Source organism: Columba livia, chromosome 1 (genome assembly GCF_036013475.1).
Source record: "Columba livia isolate bColLiv1 breed racing homer chromosome 1, bColLiv1.pat.W.v2, whole genome shotgun sequence".
NCBI lineage: Eukaryota > Metazoa > Chordata > Aves > Columbiformes > Columbidae > Columba > Columba livia.
The window spans coordinates 133,409,785-133,424,263 of record NC_088602.1 but is presented as its reverse complement, the minus strand read 5'-3'; the positions used below and the strand labels follow the sequence as shown (position 1 = coordinate 133,424,263).

The 14,479-nt window shown below is 39.1% G+C and overlaps 1 protein-coding gene across 2 annotated transcripts in view; it reads right to left on the bottom strand.

Annotated features, from left to right (window-relative positions):
* The window catches only part of PDE3A (phosphodiesterase 3A), a 266,558-nt gene that overhangs the window by 10,105 nt on the left and 241,974 nt on the right, over positions 1-14,479 (bottom strand). For both annotated transcript variants that reach the window (XM_065030836.1, XM_065030845.1), the window contains 4 exons: positions 13,407-13,606; positions 11,378-11,581; positions 7,990-8,145; positions 3,074-3,314 (listed from right to left, as the gene is read on the bottom strand). In XM_065030836.1, the coding sequence (XP_064886908.1) occupies positions 3,074-3,314; positions 7,990-8,145; positions 11,378-11,581; positions 13,407-13,606 (801 nt within the window). The remainder of the gene's footprint in view (positions 1-3,073; positions 3,315-7,989; positions 8,146-11,377; positions 11,582-13,406; positions 13,607-14,479) is intronic.

Sequence of the window (14,479 nt, the reverse complement as noted above, 5' to 3'; positions counted from 1 at the left end):
TTGTTCTCCTCACATTTTACCCCTGATCTGTGCTGTAGACAGATAATGAATGAGCAAGCATTAGTAATCAAAGGAGGGAATCTATTCTTATGTTCTCTTTTCAAAGTCAGAGATTTTGCACTCCACCATCTCAGTTGTGATGACCTTAAAACCTTTGCACAACATTGTTTCAGTGACAGAGTTTGAACACTGAAGAAGTAGTCATATAGCCCAATAATATCAGGGAGCTTTCTTGGATTTGCTTTTGAAGTATTAGTCGTGTACTGTTAACCTATAAAATGTTTTTGCCACTGGTAGTTCTCATGGCTCCTGACACAGTTGCACTAGAAGTTTCCTGCTGTCTGAAGTGTGCTTTTTTCTGTGTCAATATAGTCTGTCCAATTCAGATTGCTAACTCCTCAACAGCACAAAGCTCGAAAATTTTCCCTGGTCATTAACAGTGGCAATGGCAGTCACAGAACTGAAATAATAGCCCCTCCAAAGACAACTGCCGATTTATTTTTTAAAGAAAGTGACATAGAGGAATGTTTTGTACCAAATAAATTTGCGTGGATTAGTACTTGCAAGTTGCCTAAAGTATGCCTGTGTCAGGATCCAAAACGTTTAGCCCTTGAAGCTTTTGAACTGGAAACAAAGAGCTTTTCACTGAGAGTAGACCAAATCCAACTCAATCCTTCATTAGAAAGCCCTTGGTTCCCTGTGGGGAACCTTCAGATTTAGCATTAATAAGAAGTTCCTACCCCGCCAATGCCGCAGCAGGACATTCTCTCCTGGGTTTCCCGGGTGACCCTGCATCTTGCTGCTCTCTGCAGACACCAGTGAGCACTCGCTGTGATGTTAAAATTGGCCTGAATCACTGAAGACTGAGCCTGTTTAATTCTTATACTTGCATCAGAACTTAGGGGGAATTACATGTTTCTGTTTAGTAACAAAAATGATTTAAAGCTACCTTAAGGTTTTATAATTCTTAAATCTATCTCAGCTGCTTCAGTGAATTATCAGGACGCAGGTGAAGTGGTTTCTGCCACAATTATATTTCCACCTGACTAAAAGGCATTTCCATCAAAAAAGAGAACTTCACCAACATCTACACAACTCATAGTATCTATGCATCTGACACCTCAACCTTTTGTTTCACTGATGAAGTTTAGAACATCCAAAATTGTGTTGATCATAGGTATACATTTCTAATGACCTGTAAGACCCCTATATAGACAGAAAACAAGCCACAGATGCCTGACTCAGATCCACACAGTCACAGAGAATTTAGGGAATCAAAACAAAACAGCTTGTGTTAGTTTGTTGGTATGACTGAAAAGATGAGCACTCCATACTTGGTAAGAAGAAAGAAGGAAGAATTTGGACATTTCAAAACTTCTGGTACATTCATTTTTAAGGTTTTGGAAAATATAAAGAGCTTAAATCCACCAGGTTGAATAGTTAATTACTGTCATGAAGTCGAAAGTAAAAAAGAAAACAGAAGACAACAAAAAATGGTCTGTTTTTGATGTGACAAGGGTTAATCCTGAAATCAGTATTGCTGACCCTGACTAGCAGTGTTACAGAAGATAAGTGAATACAGAAATGAGGAGAAAGCTGAGTAAGGATTTCAAAGAAAGTTAAGCGCTGCGATAGATAAACAAGAACATCCTCCATCTTACTTTTTCACACAGCAGTGTTGGTTTCAGTGCATTGGGCTCTATGTTGGTTACCAATTGCACTAGGTTTCCCCCTAGCAGACAGTTCCAGAAATGCCCATCTGCCACAGAAACATGTGGCTCCGCATGCTATTATAGAGCTAATAGATCATAAGGTGCTAAAATAAAGCAGTGTGCTATATTATGTAACTCTTGATGTTCTCAACAACATTTTTTGTGCATGTGAACCTGCTAAACTTATGTGCAATTGTGTGCGTATGAACAGCAGCAATGATTTCTTAAATACAAACTGCATACCCTTGGATCTTACTAGACATAAAGGTTAATTCTGCATGTCAGGAGATGTAGATTTTAGTTTCATGCCCTGACATCAGTTATTGCAACCATCACATCTTTCTACTTCTCAGCTTTCCCAACAGCAAATGGGGGTGATACTCAGTAGAGCATGAAAGTGTGTGTCTAAGAACAGAAAAAGTGAGGCTGCTAGAGAAAAAGCTATGTGTCAGTACTTCACTAGTGCACATAAGTCTGGTGCTTTCTAGAATGATTAGATACAAGGGAGGGAGAGAAAGATGATGTGGAAGCAGGAAATAAAAAAACGGTAGTAGGAAATTCAGAGGGAAGAAGAACACAAAAGAGAAGAAAAGGCTATGCATGCAGGATTAAACTGGTAAAAGACACAGATTTTGTGTCCTGAAGCCTTTTCTCTTAAAAATCTCTTCCAACAAGTTCCTGAGATCTTCCTGTAAGGTAAAAAGTGGTGTTCTCCATATGACAAAAACTGGCACTGTTGCTCTTCTGGAGGAGAGGCAGGAGACAAGCAGCTTTAGTTACTGATTAGCTGGAAGTGTCAAGGAACACAGCTGCCAGCACACAACACAGTGATGCTCAGCAACAACTCTCTCCCCACTCCTTCCCACATGCTAACTTTAAAACTTTTGCATTAAAATACTTCCCTTACTAAAAACTTTTATTGCATCAGCATCTCAGAGCCTTGTTCTATTATTCCTGTACATTACGCTAACTCACGGAAATGATGAGTGTTTTCCTCAAAAAAATCTTCTCCTAACCATCCTTTCTTCATCTGAAATTGTTGCAGTCTACTATAACATCAGTGCTGAAATAGCCTAAAAAGCCCTCATGCACAGACAGGTGATCCATCACCAGAAACCTCAACGGAAGGCAGAAATGAGTAGTAGATATGAACAGCAAGGGAAACCAGTCCTGAAACCATGGAGTGGCTCCATTTCCAATGTAACTGGCTACATGTCAGCTTCACCAAGGACAGCACTGAATCCTTCTGACTCTGGCAAGGCCCAGACTGAACCTGACCAGCTCATGGTCTCTATGCTTTTACAATATTGCTCACAATACAGAATTTACTCTGCTGAAAAATATAAGTGTGAACAACTTACTGGATTCAGCATTTTCACAAGTTTCCATTTCTGCTGTTTCTTCCTCTTCGTGCTCATCAGTGTCTCCTGATTCATCACTATCTTCTATCCATTTTCCTGGCATCAGCCCGGCTGAGTCATAGGAGTTACATAGTGGTCCCACAATGTGAGTGATGAAAGATTCCTGGAGGTGTGCCAGCTGAGGAGCAGAGCGATCCATGAAAGGGCTGATTGGCAAGCCCAGGCTAGCCTCTTCATCACCCTGGAGATGAAAAATAGCAGTAATTTCTCTGAAGTAAATGAAACAAAACCATGTCACGAAAAGGAGTAATGCACATCAAACCAATTAGAAATGACAAAAGAAAAATCATTCAACTCTTATGCCACTTCCATAGCATGCCAGCATGACATTGCTACAATGCCATCATATCAGGCGGTTAATCAAAGTCACAGCTCTTTTCTTGTAAGAGGACCCACTACTGATAGTGTGAATTTAACAAAGATGTTAGCTGATGACTCTGCAAAATGACACCCACTGCCCTGGTCCTGTACTTTACACTCTGTGAAAGTTTGAAAAACATTATTTTCTTCCTTTCTTCACTTTATTTTCACAAATTCCTCCTGATTTTGTGATTGTTAGCTCACAACCACCTTGTAGCCAGCCATCTGTTTGCAGGGAACAAGACTGAACTGCTACAAGCAAGGGCTCTGTCATTGATCAGGTTTTCTTACAAATTTTGTCTTAATTATACGTATCTTGACATAGAGAATTCCTCTTGGATTTGGGTGATAATAATTTGTTTTCCTGGGAATATTAGAATGATCCCTATGAAAGCAGACATTACTCAGAAACAGTAAATCTTTCCCATAAAGATTTTTGCTAGCTTTTCTTCAGAAAAGCAGGGATAAGGGATAGGAAGACTTTTCTCTCCCTCCTCTTATGATGTAAAAAAAGGTTAAACTTTCTTGCAGAACAAAATCTAATAAACTCATTAGTCTCTAACACAGCAAAGCTTCTAGTGACATTAGCAAGTTTTCAGCTGAGTAGACATGTCAACACTGGATGTCACCTCCCCAAATCTAATCTCCCTAATAAAGTCTGATTTGTAAATTAATGTTTTAATACAATACAGAGAACTATATTTGAGAATACAGACCAGAATTTGGAGGGAAATTTTTAGTTTCCATCATGTTACATATTGCCCAAATTTATCTCCTTGTAACCTATATTTTCCAAAAGTCATGGACAATGTATCTAGTCAACACCCTGTTGATATTTGGGAAGGCCAAAGAAAGAGAGTTAAATTTTGAAGCATGTATGATAAATGTCTCATTTCTTTGTGTTAATTGTTTCATTTCACTGTTTACCCACCCCAAAATGTTATGTTCAATCATTAAACAAAAAATATTAGTGATTAAAAAAACATGCCATCCATTCTTGAAATAGCAAGCAAATTAAGAAGAGCTGGCATGTTGCTCTTCTTTACAGTAACACATCTGAGATTTCCTTGTTGTGAGCCATCAGTAGTGGTAAGAAAGGTGACTACTGAAATGTTTACAAGCTTTTATTCATGTTCCATTAAAATTTGATTTATTATGTTAAACATCTCACAGTGCATTTTTTTATTCTTTTTAATATACCTAACTTGTCTTCAAATAAATATGCTGAACATGCATAGGGAAGGAAAGGAAACATACTGTAACAATATGACACAGGATTTTGAATGTTTCTATGCAACATGTTTTTAATAAGGAGCTTCTATTTACACGGGTGTTAAATTCTTCAAAGGAATTGGTGTTTATTAAAGGAAATCCAAGAAACATATTTCATTATTTTCAAAGCATAGGTCAAATGTACATATGTATGCTTTCTGATAACAATTCTATGGAAATTCAAACTTCCCACAAAATTCTCCTTTTTAGAAATCAGAAAAATGAAGACTTTCTTCTTCTCAAAAAAAAAAATAATCTGATGATCAAAAACATGATGAAGATGGTTTGATACACCTCTCATAGCACATTACATTAAAGAAAATCAGATTTTAACCTAGGTTAAATAAACTGAGTATCTAGCTTATCCATGTTAATGCCAAAGGTTAAGTCCTAAGAAGAAAATGTTCTTCGTTTTCCATCTCATCAGTATCCTGCTAGCATGGCAACTCCTGTTATGCAAAAAAAAAAGAAACAGGAACCCACCAGGATGTACTGATTTCTCAATACAGTGAATAAACATCTGTTAAAACACAAACAAACCCCCAAAAATCTTAATATCTTACTATCTGACCTCTTGCAATTTGCAAGCCAGGAGTTCAAATACATTTCTCCACAATCCACATGCCAAAAGGAATGCCATTAACAAAGATAACACCATGTGTTATTTTGCATAAAAATTTGCAGAGAGGGTAAATCTCAAATATGGTGTTTTTTTTTTTTTTTGTTTTGTTGTTGTTGTTGTTGTTGTGGTGGTGGTGGTTTCTGGTTTGTTTTTTTTTTTTTTTTTTCCTCTTAAATTACAGGACTATAAAAAAGATAATTTCCAACAGTCCTTTGGAGCAGCTTCCAAGAGCATGAAAACACTAGTAGCACACTTTTCTGACTGATAGAAAATAACTCAGATTCCTACTGTGGAACAGATAATGCAGTAACCTCCCATATGTGTTCTTCCCAAGCTTGACCCAAAGTTCAATATCCAATACTTTGACGATATTAATGTATTGGAGCACTTGCTGCCTTGTGACATGAGTTATGTTGGATTAAGAGAGAGTCATATCATATATCTGATTAACAGGTCTTGTTTGCACACAGTGGTCACCCACATAAGCTATGATCATCACCAGAATTAAGTGAAGTACAATTTCTTTGAGAGTTGTAAAAAGAATAGACAAACATGAAGAAAAGCATTTGCTGAGAGAAAATTTGGGAGATAAAGGCTGACTGCTCTTTCTTTAAGAAAAAATAAAAAGAAAAATGGAATCAACTATAAACATAGTATATGCATTGTTATTTCTTTTTCTCAGGAGATCTCAAATAAATGAAGGAGTTTCAGGTCAATGTCTGAATGTTGTCCTTTTTCCCATTACTTCAAATACACCAGAAGCAGCAGCAAATCCTGTTTGTTCTTTTTTTGCTTTGTTTTGTTTTTTTTCAAACTGAAAGCACAGTAAACTTAGCCTGTGACTTCAAGTTACTGCACAAATTCCCTGAGAAGTCTGTGGGGCGCCTGGTTCAGTGATTAAGCCTGCTCGCTTCCTCTCAAAAAGACAGGATGTGGAGTTTACTTTAACCAGCAAATTCAAAATATGTTCCCAATCAGGAAACTCTGTTTCCTGATTGGATATGTATTTTGAACCCCCAGGTTCCAGTACAGGTTGGGGAATGACCTATCAGAGAGCAGCGTAGGGGAAAGGGACCTGGGGATCCTGGTGGACAGCAGGATGACCATGAGCCAGCACTGTGCCCTTGTGGCCAGGAAGGCCAACGGCATTCTGGGGTGTATTAGAAGGGTTAGTAGGTCGAGAGAGGTTCTCCTTCCCCTCTAATCTGCCCTGATGAGACCACATCTGGAATATTGTGTCCAGTTCTGGGCCCCTCAGTTCAAGAAGGACAGGGAACTGCTGGAGAGGGTCCAGCGCAGGGCAACAAAGATGATTAGGGGAGCGGAGCATGTCTCTTATGAGGAAAGGCTGAGGGAGCCGGGTTTCTTGAGCTTGGAGAAGAGAAGACTGAGGGGTGACCTCATTAATGTTTATCAGTATGTAAAGGGTGAGTGTCATGAGGATGGAGCCAGGCTCTTGTTGGTGACAACCAATGATAGGACAAGGGGTAATAGGTACAAAGTGGGACACAGGAGATTCCATTTAAATATGAGAATAAACTTCTTCACAGTGACAGAACACTGGAACAGGCTGCTCATGGGGGTTGTGGAGTCTCCTTCCCTGGAGACATTCAAAACCCGCCTGGACGCCTTCCTATGTAACCTCATCTAGGTGTTCCTGCTCTGGCAGGGGGATTGGACTAAATGATCTTTTGAGGTCCCTTCCAATCCCTAACATTCTGTGATTCTATGAATGGTGTGGGAACAGCCCTGTCCTCTGTACTCAGCAGGACTAAACAGGTTATTATGAGAAAAGGTTCAATTAAGGGCTCCCTTACACCTGGCAGGAGAGGAACGGTGCCTGGCTGTATTCCCAGGTCTTTGAAAATCAATCTGTGGCTGTCCTTCCTCGCACTACTATCAGCTGAGCCTTGCATAATTAGTGCAGTTGTGCTGACAAACCTTCTGAAAGCTGAAAGTGTTGTCTTAAAAAATAAAGTATGCATTAGGATCAATGTGCAGGAAGTAGATATGGTTAGTCTATGACAAACTGGAAGTCAATGCTACAGTTGTGCTCAGTACATGAAGGTTCTGTGTGTGTGAAGAGAGACATGGCCCACAGGGAAGCGAAAATAATCCATCTCAATAAACAGGTTGTGTGTAGTTTTGGAGATCATATGTCAATACAAGTTTAAGCCACCTAGAGTCACTGCAGAGAGAACCATCAGATGTCTTCGAAAGACATAGAAAGAAGGAAGGATGAAAAGACAGTTTGCACCAAAGACGACCGAAAGGAAGACACGACGACTGCCAATAGGAAAAAAAGAGGAAAGGAACACTTGTTCAACATGTCCACTGTAAGGATAGTGCCAGACAGGAACAATTAAGCCTGTAGAAACACCATCATCAGAGGTCTTTGAGGACACATCAGAACATCAGGGACACATCAGTGACAAATGTACTTTCACTGATCCAGCAAAAGGTTGGACGAGTGTAATTGTAGCCATCCCCTTCACTCCTGTTCTTTGTGATTTTGTCTTATCACCAGCACTAGCATGCTGTAGGAGTGTTTAAAACAAGACATACAACCAGCAGGCCCCACTTTGGATGTGCATTGATTTACCTGTTCATAAAACTCATTGACAATGCCTTCTGTCCACTGCAGATGCAAATCTTTGCATTTTGCAGGCCCATTTATATCAGCCAGTTTGATGCACATTTGGCAAACCAGCAAGCGGTCGTTCTCATTAGTCCAGTCAATTCCAACATCATCATTTACCTAGCAGAAAGAAAAAGGAAAACTGTGACAGTAATCTTGGAAAAAATAATACACTCACAGTGGAAATTCTGCCCTAGGACATCTGACAGTGTTATTTAGCTATTTAACCAAATCACAGGTGTAATCAGGTGAGCTAGCCCAAGGCTGGAATTTATAATCAGCTTTAGATCAATCTGTAAAAAGAAAAATAAATGAAAAATAATGAACACTGAGATAAATTATGAGAAATTAATACTTAGCATATGATATGCCTGTTTGAAAGCATTTTCTAGGAAAACAAACAAATGTAAACTTTCCATGACATTTTCCAAGAAGCTGCTACCTAATTTGTGTACAAAGATAAATTTCCACCAAATGCCATGCTAATATAATTCCAGTGTGCAGATACATGTAAAAGGTTTATTTCCATATTTTAGATAAGTATGTGTGAAAGTATTCCCTATCTTTTTTCTTTTCTCTGTTTTTCCCATACCTCCCACAATAAAATGTGGTATCAACTGCTCTAAAATGGAAGGGTAACCTTCAATGAATCACAGAAAGGTTGAGGTTGGAAGACACCTTTGGAGCTCATCTACTCAAACACTCATGCTCAAGGCAGGACCAGCTAGAACAGGCTGCTCAGGATTGTGTCTGGTTGGGTTTGAATATCTACAAGGAGGCACACTTCACAGCCTCTCTGGGCAACCTCTTCCAATGTACAACCCTCACAGTTTACTCTCACAGTAAACATGTTATTTCTTATTTTTAAATGGGGATTCCTGTATTTCACTTTGTGTCCATTGTCTCTTGTCACAGGATACTGCTGAGAAGAGTCTGGCTTCATCTGCTTTACTCTCCCTATGAAGTGTTTATACACATGGCTGCATCCCATCATGTCCCACGGACTTGTGTATATCCAGTTTGTCTAAGTGCTCTCTAACCTGACCCCATTCACTAAGTCTTCACCACTCCAGACTTTCTCTCACATCTCAGGGGTGTGGGATTCCTGAAGCCAGGTCTTAGTCACAAAGACTGAGGCTGAGAAAGTGTTGAGGACTGCAGCCTTTTACATCTCCAAATGGTCAGCAGTACCAACCCTTACTGACATTAGTCACATTTTCCTACCTCAGCCTTTTCTCCTAGAATATCTCCTGGTGTGAGAGGGGCTGTCTTCTACTGTCCACTTAGTTTTCAAAATTCAAATTTCTCCTTCAAACACAGCTTTAATTGTCAAGCTTGCAATAGTTATATACATGGGTAGAAAGTTATTGTGCTATGACTAGATGAAATTTCAACGTCCCCTGTCAGCAGGTCCCCTGCCCCATACAGCAGTGGGCCCCACATGGTGAGGGCTTTGCTTTTGGTGTACATGATCCAATATAACTAATATCATAGAACGGTAAATGATCCAATGCATTGATATCATCAAAGCATCAGACAGTGAACTTCCTTCAGTATTTCTAGGTACTTTCCAGACTGCAAGCTTCTCTGGTAGGAGGATGCTCACGCTATGTGTTTACACTGGCTTCTGTACAGAAGGGTCTCTCTGCCTGCAGCCTCAATATACTACATATATTATACAATATACAGTTCAGCAACCCAAACAATAACATGAGCATTTAGAGCTAATTTTATCAGTTGCAGCACCTCCACTCATACATAAGCACGTCAGGTCTGGTCTCTGAGACCACACTGGTACAAAAGAGTTTTTGCTGACTAAACTTAATAATCTCTTTTTAAGGTAGAGATTACACTGGGAAATCCAGACTCAGACACAAGCACTGGTTAGTATTTTCTCTTTCTCCTCCACTTTATATTCCATGCATGACCATTTGACTATTCAAGCAACAAGGAGAGAGAATGAGGTTAACAGAGGTCCTTGGAAATCTATAGCAAGCTGACAAAACGTGACATATCAGACTATTCTCCTATTTATCTGCAGTGTCTCAGGTATCACCTTGCTTGGTTACAACAGCGGTTACACCTACTGTTGTCCAGCCTGATAGACTTAAGACAAATTTAGTTTTCAATATCCACAATTTACAGTTACTGTTTTGGTCAAGCTTGTCCTCTTCCACGGTTAAGACAGTTAATCTCTGTGACAAAACCACAGTAATCACTGGTTTAGCCTACTTATGTTCACAGAAGTGAAGGTGTTGGTCCAAACTGTCAAATTCAAAGGATGTATTCAGACAGGCTAAATTGCCCATGCCTTATTGTCATTGTAACCCTGATGTATGAGAATCTGCCAATACTGTTCAATACTCTAAGAGGAAATTAGGCAGGTGAAAATTATTCCAGAGTTCAAAATTAAGACATAAAGAAATCCCTCTGATATTACCAGAGGTTTTGGGACATGACTAGCAGAGGTGCAGAAGGAGTTCAGACTTTTAAGCATCTATAGATCAGCCCATCCTAAGAAATACCACAAGAAAACATTCTATCTATGTCACCAAAACAGCTGGGATGTCCTAGTCCTGGATGAGAAACACATTGTGCTTGGTGTGTTTCTCACCAGGAACAAGAAGGGAGTAACAGCTTCAAAGGCAGGTATCATCTAGGTGACACGCGAACAGCTCTGAAGGATGATGAATCTTAATAAAGTAACTTGATAGGTGGTGATTTCCAATAAATTAGGTTGAAACTTTACAGTAATTTTTCAGAATGGTTTCCCAGGGTTGTGATTTTATACTCACGGAACGGAGCATGCAAGAAAGATCTTTAGTGACCTTTCTTTGGGGTTTACCCATTTGAAACAAAGTAGGAGAGAAAGATCATGCTTTCATTGCATTTGAAATTACAATTTCAAAATTGTTACGACTTCTGTGCTTTACCACAGTAACAGTACGATTAAACCAATACAAATTCACATTAAGTATTTTTAGCCATTACGGAAACTTGATAACACCTTTGATTTTTTTCCCTGAGTGCTTTGCTAATAGATCCAAAGTACCAGTGAACAGTAAATAGTATTGAAAAGTAGGATGTGATAGGGATTCACATTCAAATAGTCCATAATATCCTTAGCCTTAAACCATTTTCTGAAAAGACTAAGCAGTTGTGCCACTAAATTTAAATAAGTAAAAAGGAACATAAGTGCCAGATTAGTATTCAACAGCATGTTTTACAGCAGCCAAAAGGACATTCAGAAGAAAGAGCAACACAGCAGCCTTTCTAACTTTTTCACTGTGATGCTATCAAGCCCCACAATCTTTTCTGACCATCCACCAGAACCCCGAACCAATCTTCTTACCTTGGCATTGAATTTGGCAACAAAATCAAAGTGTTTCTTCAGATCAGTAGCCAAAATTGCCTCAATGACGAGGAAGCGGAAATGCTTGAACTCCACGTGGTCGAGGTTGACCAGGAAGTTGTACTCCGGCCTTGACATGAAAAGGTTCCAAGCAGCAGCAGCATGGTGGTTCTCCAGGACGGAGCGGTCGTTGTACAGCACCGCCTGCAAAAGCAATGTGGGCAGCTGAACGCTGAGAAACCTCTTAGCAAAAGAAACATCACAATGCAGAAATGAGAATGTCATTGGGATGATGTGTGAGCGTGGATGAGGTTTGGTTGAATACTTTTTTTTTTTAAAGAACTTCCTGAACTATAAATATATGATCTTGGCAGGATTAATAGCAAATACCTGAATTGTGATGGCAAAGATTTATTGGAAGACTGATTTGGAAAACCTGGGTCTTTCATACTCAAGGTTCTTTGGCTCCTGACTGAACTGTATTATATGACAACAGATTATTCTGTTTCCAGACACAAAATTATGACTAATATAATCTATGTTTGTGCTTCTCTGTTTCTCAGAATTAACCTCACTAACAGGAATTATTGTGTTTGGTGTTTGTACTGGGTAATTCTGTCCATATTGGATATATTCCAAACATATAAACAAGTGAAATTCCAGTTTGCAACCTGACAATACACACGCAGCCTAACGGATTGCTCAATGCTACAATCCAAAATTGGTTAAATCTTTACCAAAACAACATGCATGATACTCATAGTGATAGCAATTCCAGTCAGGAACTAAAGAATGATCTAGAACACGGACTTTAGGGGACAACAACCATCCAGGAAATCTCCACTTCAGCAGCATTGAGTCTTTTGACAACTTGGTTTATGGAAATAAAAGTTTTTGGAAATATGCTTACATGTAAAATACATACAAATTTTGTAACTTTTTACACAAATATATACATATATGTTCCCGTGGCTTTTCACTTAAATTATACTTTTTTGTCATCTAGAGGTGAAAAAATTCAATCCTATCCTAAAGTAGAGAACCTATTCTTTAACTCAGAGAACAGGTTGCTGAAACAACTCAGCTTTACAGTCCATCTTGCCTAAGTGCAGAGTAAGCACTTGAGACAGATATATTCTGCTACACACGCCTGAGTCCTGAAAGCAAATTTTAAATACATCAACGCTTTAATTACTGAATGCTGATACTGCTTCTTGTGAAAAAGAAGAAAAAACCTAGATGCCAAATTCAAGTTCTGCAAACTTCGGGTGACATCAGATTAAAAAAAAGAAATCCAAACAAATAAAAAAAAAATGAACAGCAAACCAAAATCAAAACCCAAAAACATAAAAAGGAGGACTTAAGTTTTTCACATTAATTTATTTTCAAAATAGGAACAACACATCAAGGCTAATAATCTAATTTCCCTTCTTGATTTTTACAACCACAAAGTTATAGCACTCATTCCATATAAACAGATTTAAGGATAGCATACGTTTTCTATTAATCTATTTACCTGGCCAGAGTATCGAAGTTCTCAGTCACAGAGAGATGTTGTTGCAAGGATGGGAAGTATTGGTTTCAGTTTATAGACAGAAACTGATACAGACCAAGTACAGATCACTTGCTCTGGATGAGAGAGAAAGGCTGGATCCAAGCTGGGGAGTAAATCTAGAATTACTGCATCCCTGCCTGTCTTCTCACCATTAAGCTATCTTTTTCTTTTTTTTTCCAGCCCATACTGTTTTTCAGAACAGTATGCTGAAGCCAGGCAGGTCAGCTATGTAAAGCAAGGAGAGATGATCTCATAATTAAGCCAATTAAGACTCAGAATTGCTGAATTCAGCTCCCAGCATTGGCAGCAACTTCTGTGTAACCTTAGCTAGGACTCAATTCTTCATCTGTAAAACTCAGATTATTTTCCACACACCCCTTGTGCTTAATAGAAGCCGCAGACACTGCTGGCAAAGACAGGCTGTTACCCAAGACCTTCCAAACTTAACAGCAATGCTGGCAAAGATTTACTTACCTGAGGAGCACTCGTTGCTACCAAAAAGGCATTGGTCCTTCCTGGGTGATCATAATCATGCATGGCTGCAGCTACATAAAGAGCCATCAGTTCAAGGGCAGGGATGTTGCCAGCGAGGCATCCATAGCTGTCATCTGTAGGGGTGTATGTCTTTGAAAACACATAACCCATGTGGCCATGAGTGATTCCACTGTCAGAATCTGAGCAGAAATAAAGAAAAAATCCTTACCATTTTTTCAGTGTCTTACTGAAACAGATAGAAGCAACTAAGCAGGAAGAGAAGAAGCCAGTTTACAATACATGATACAACAGTAAGCACATCCTGACTCAATGATTTCTGATACTGTGCACATGACTCAGTGCAATAAGGTACACAATTGCAAGGAACAAATTCTGATCCCACCTGGGCATCTTCCAGCCAAGCCTGTTCTCAAACTATGTAAGTTGCTAGCAACAAGCCATGGATTCATGGCCACGCTGTAGCTTCATGGGTAACTTGATCTTTCCATTCCTTCCTCTAATTGCTTCACCATATAGAGTAATCTATGACACACTAACAGTCAAAGCCATGAACTAGTATTTATGAAATCAATTACGGTGTTATGTTTTCCAATCCAAAGGTCTAGACTTCGAATCTTTGCTGATTCTTTTGACAGCCTCTTTTTGAAGCAGCTTGAACATCCCTGTCACAGGCAGTTCCTGAGTGAGATGCTTTGCTAATTCAATCTGCTTCAATGGATCAATGTCTTTCAAATAACAAACAGCAAAATGCTCCAAAACTCCAGCCCTTTCATTTCACCCATTTCACTTCACCTATAAAGTCTCCAGCAATCTTGCTAATAAAATCTTCCGGGAACAAAAATGTTTTCTACCCCATCAAAACATCCTGAAGAGTTTCACAAATGATAGGTATATGCCACACAAGCAGCACCAACAAAAGCAGAAGTGGAATTGGTTTCTGCAGCACTAATTCCTGCTTTTCCAGTAACTCCCATGAAATATAGACAGGTCCTCTAGCTGCTACAACTGAACCTGGAGAAGTTAATATAAAGCTGCAATGAGAACAGTTTCCT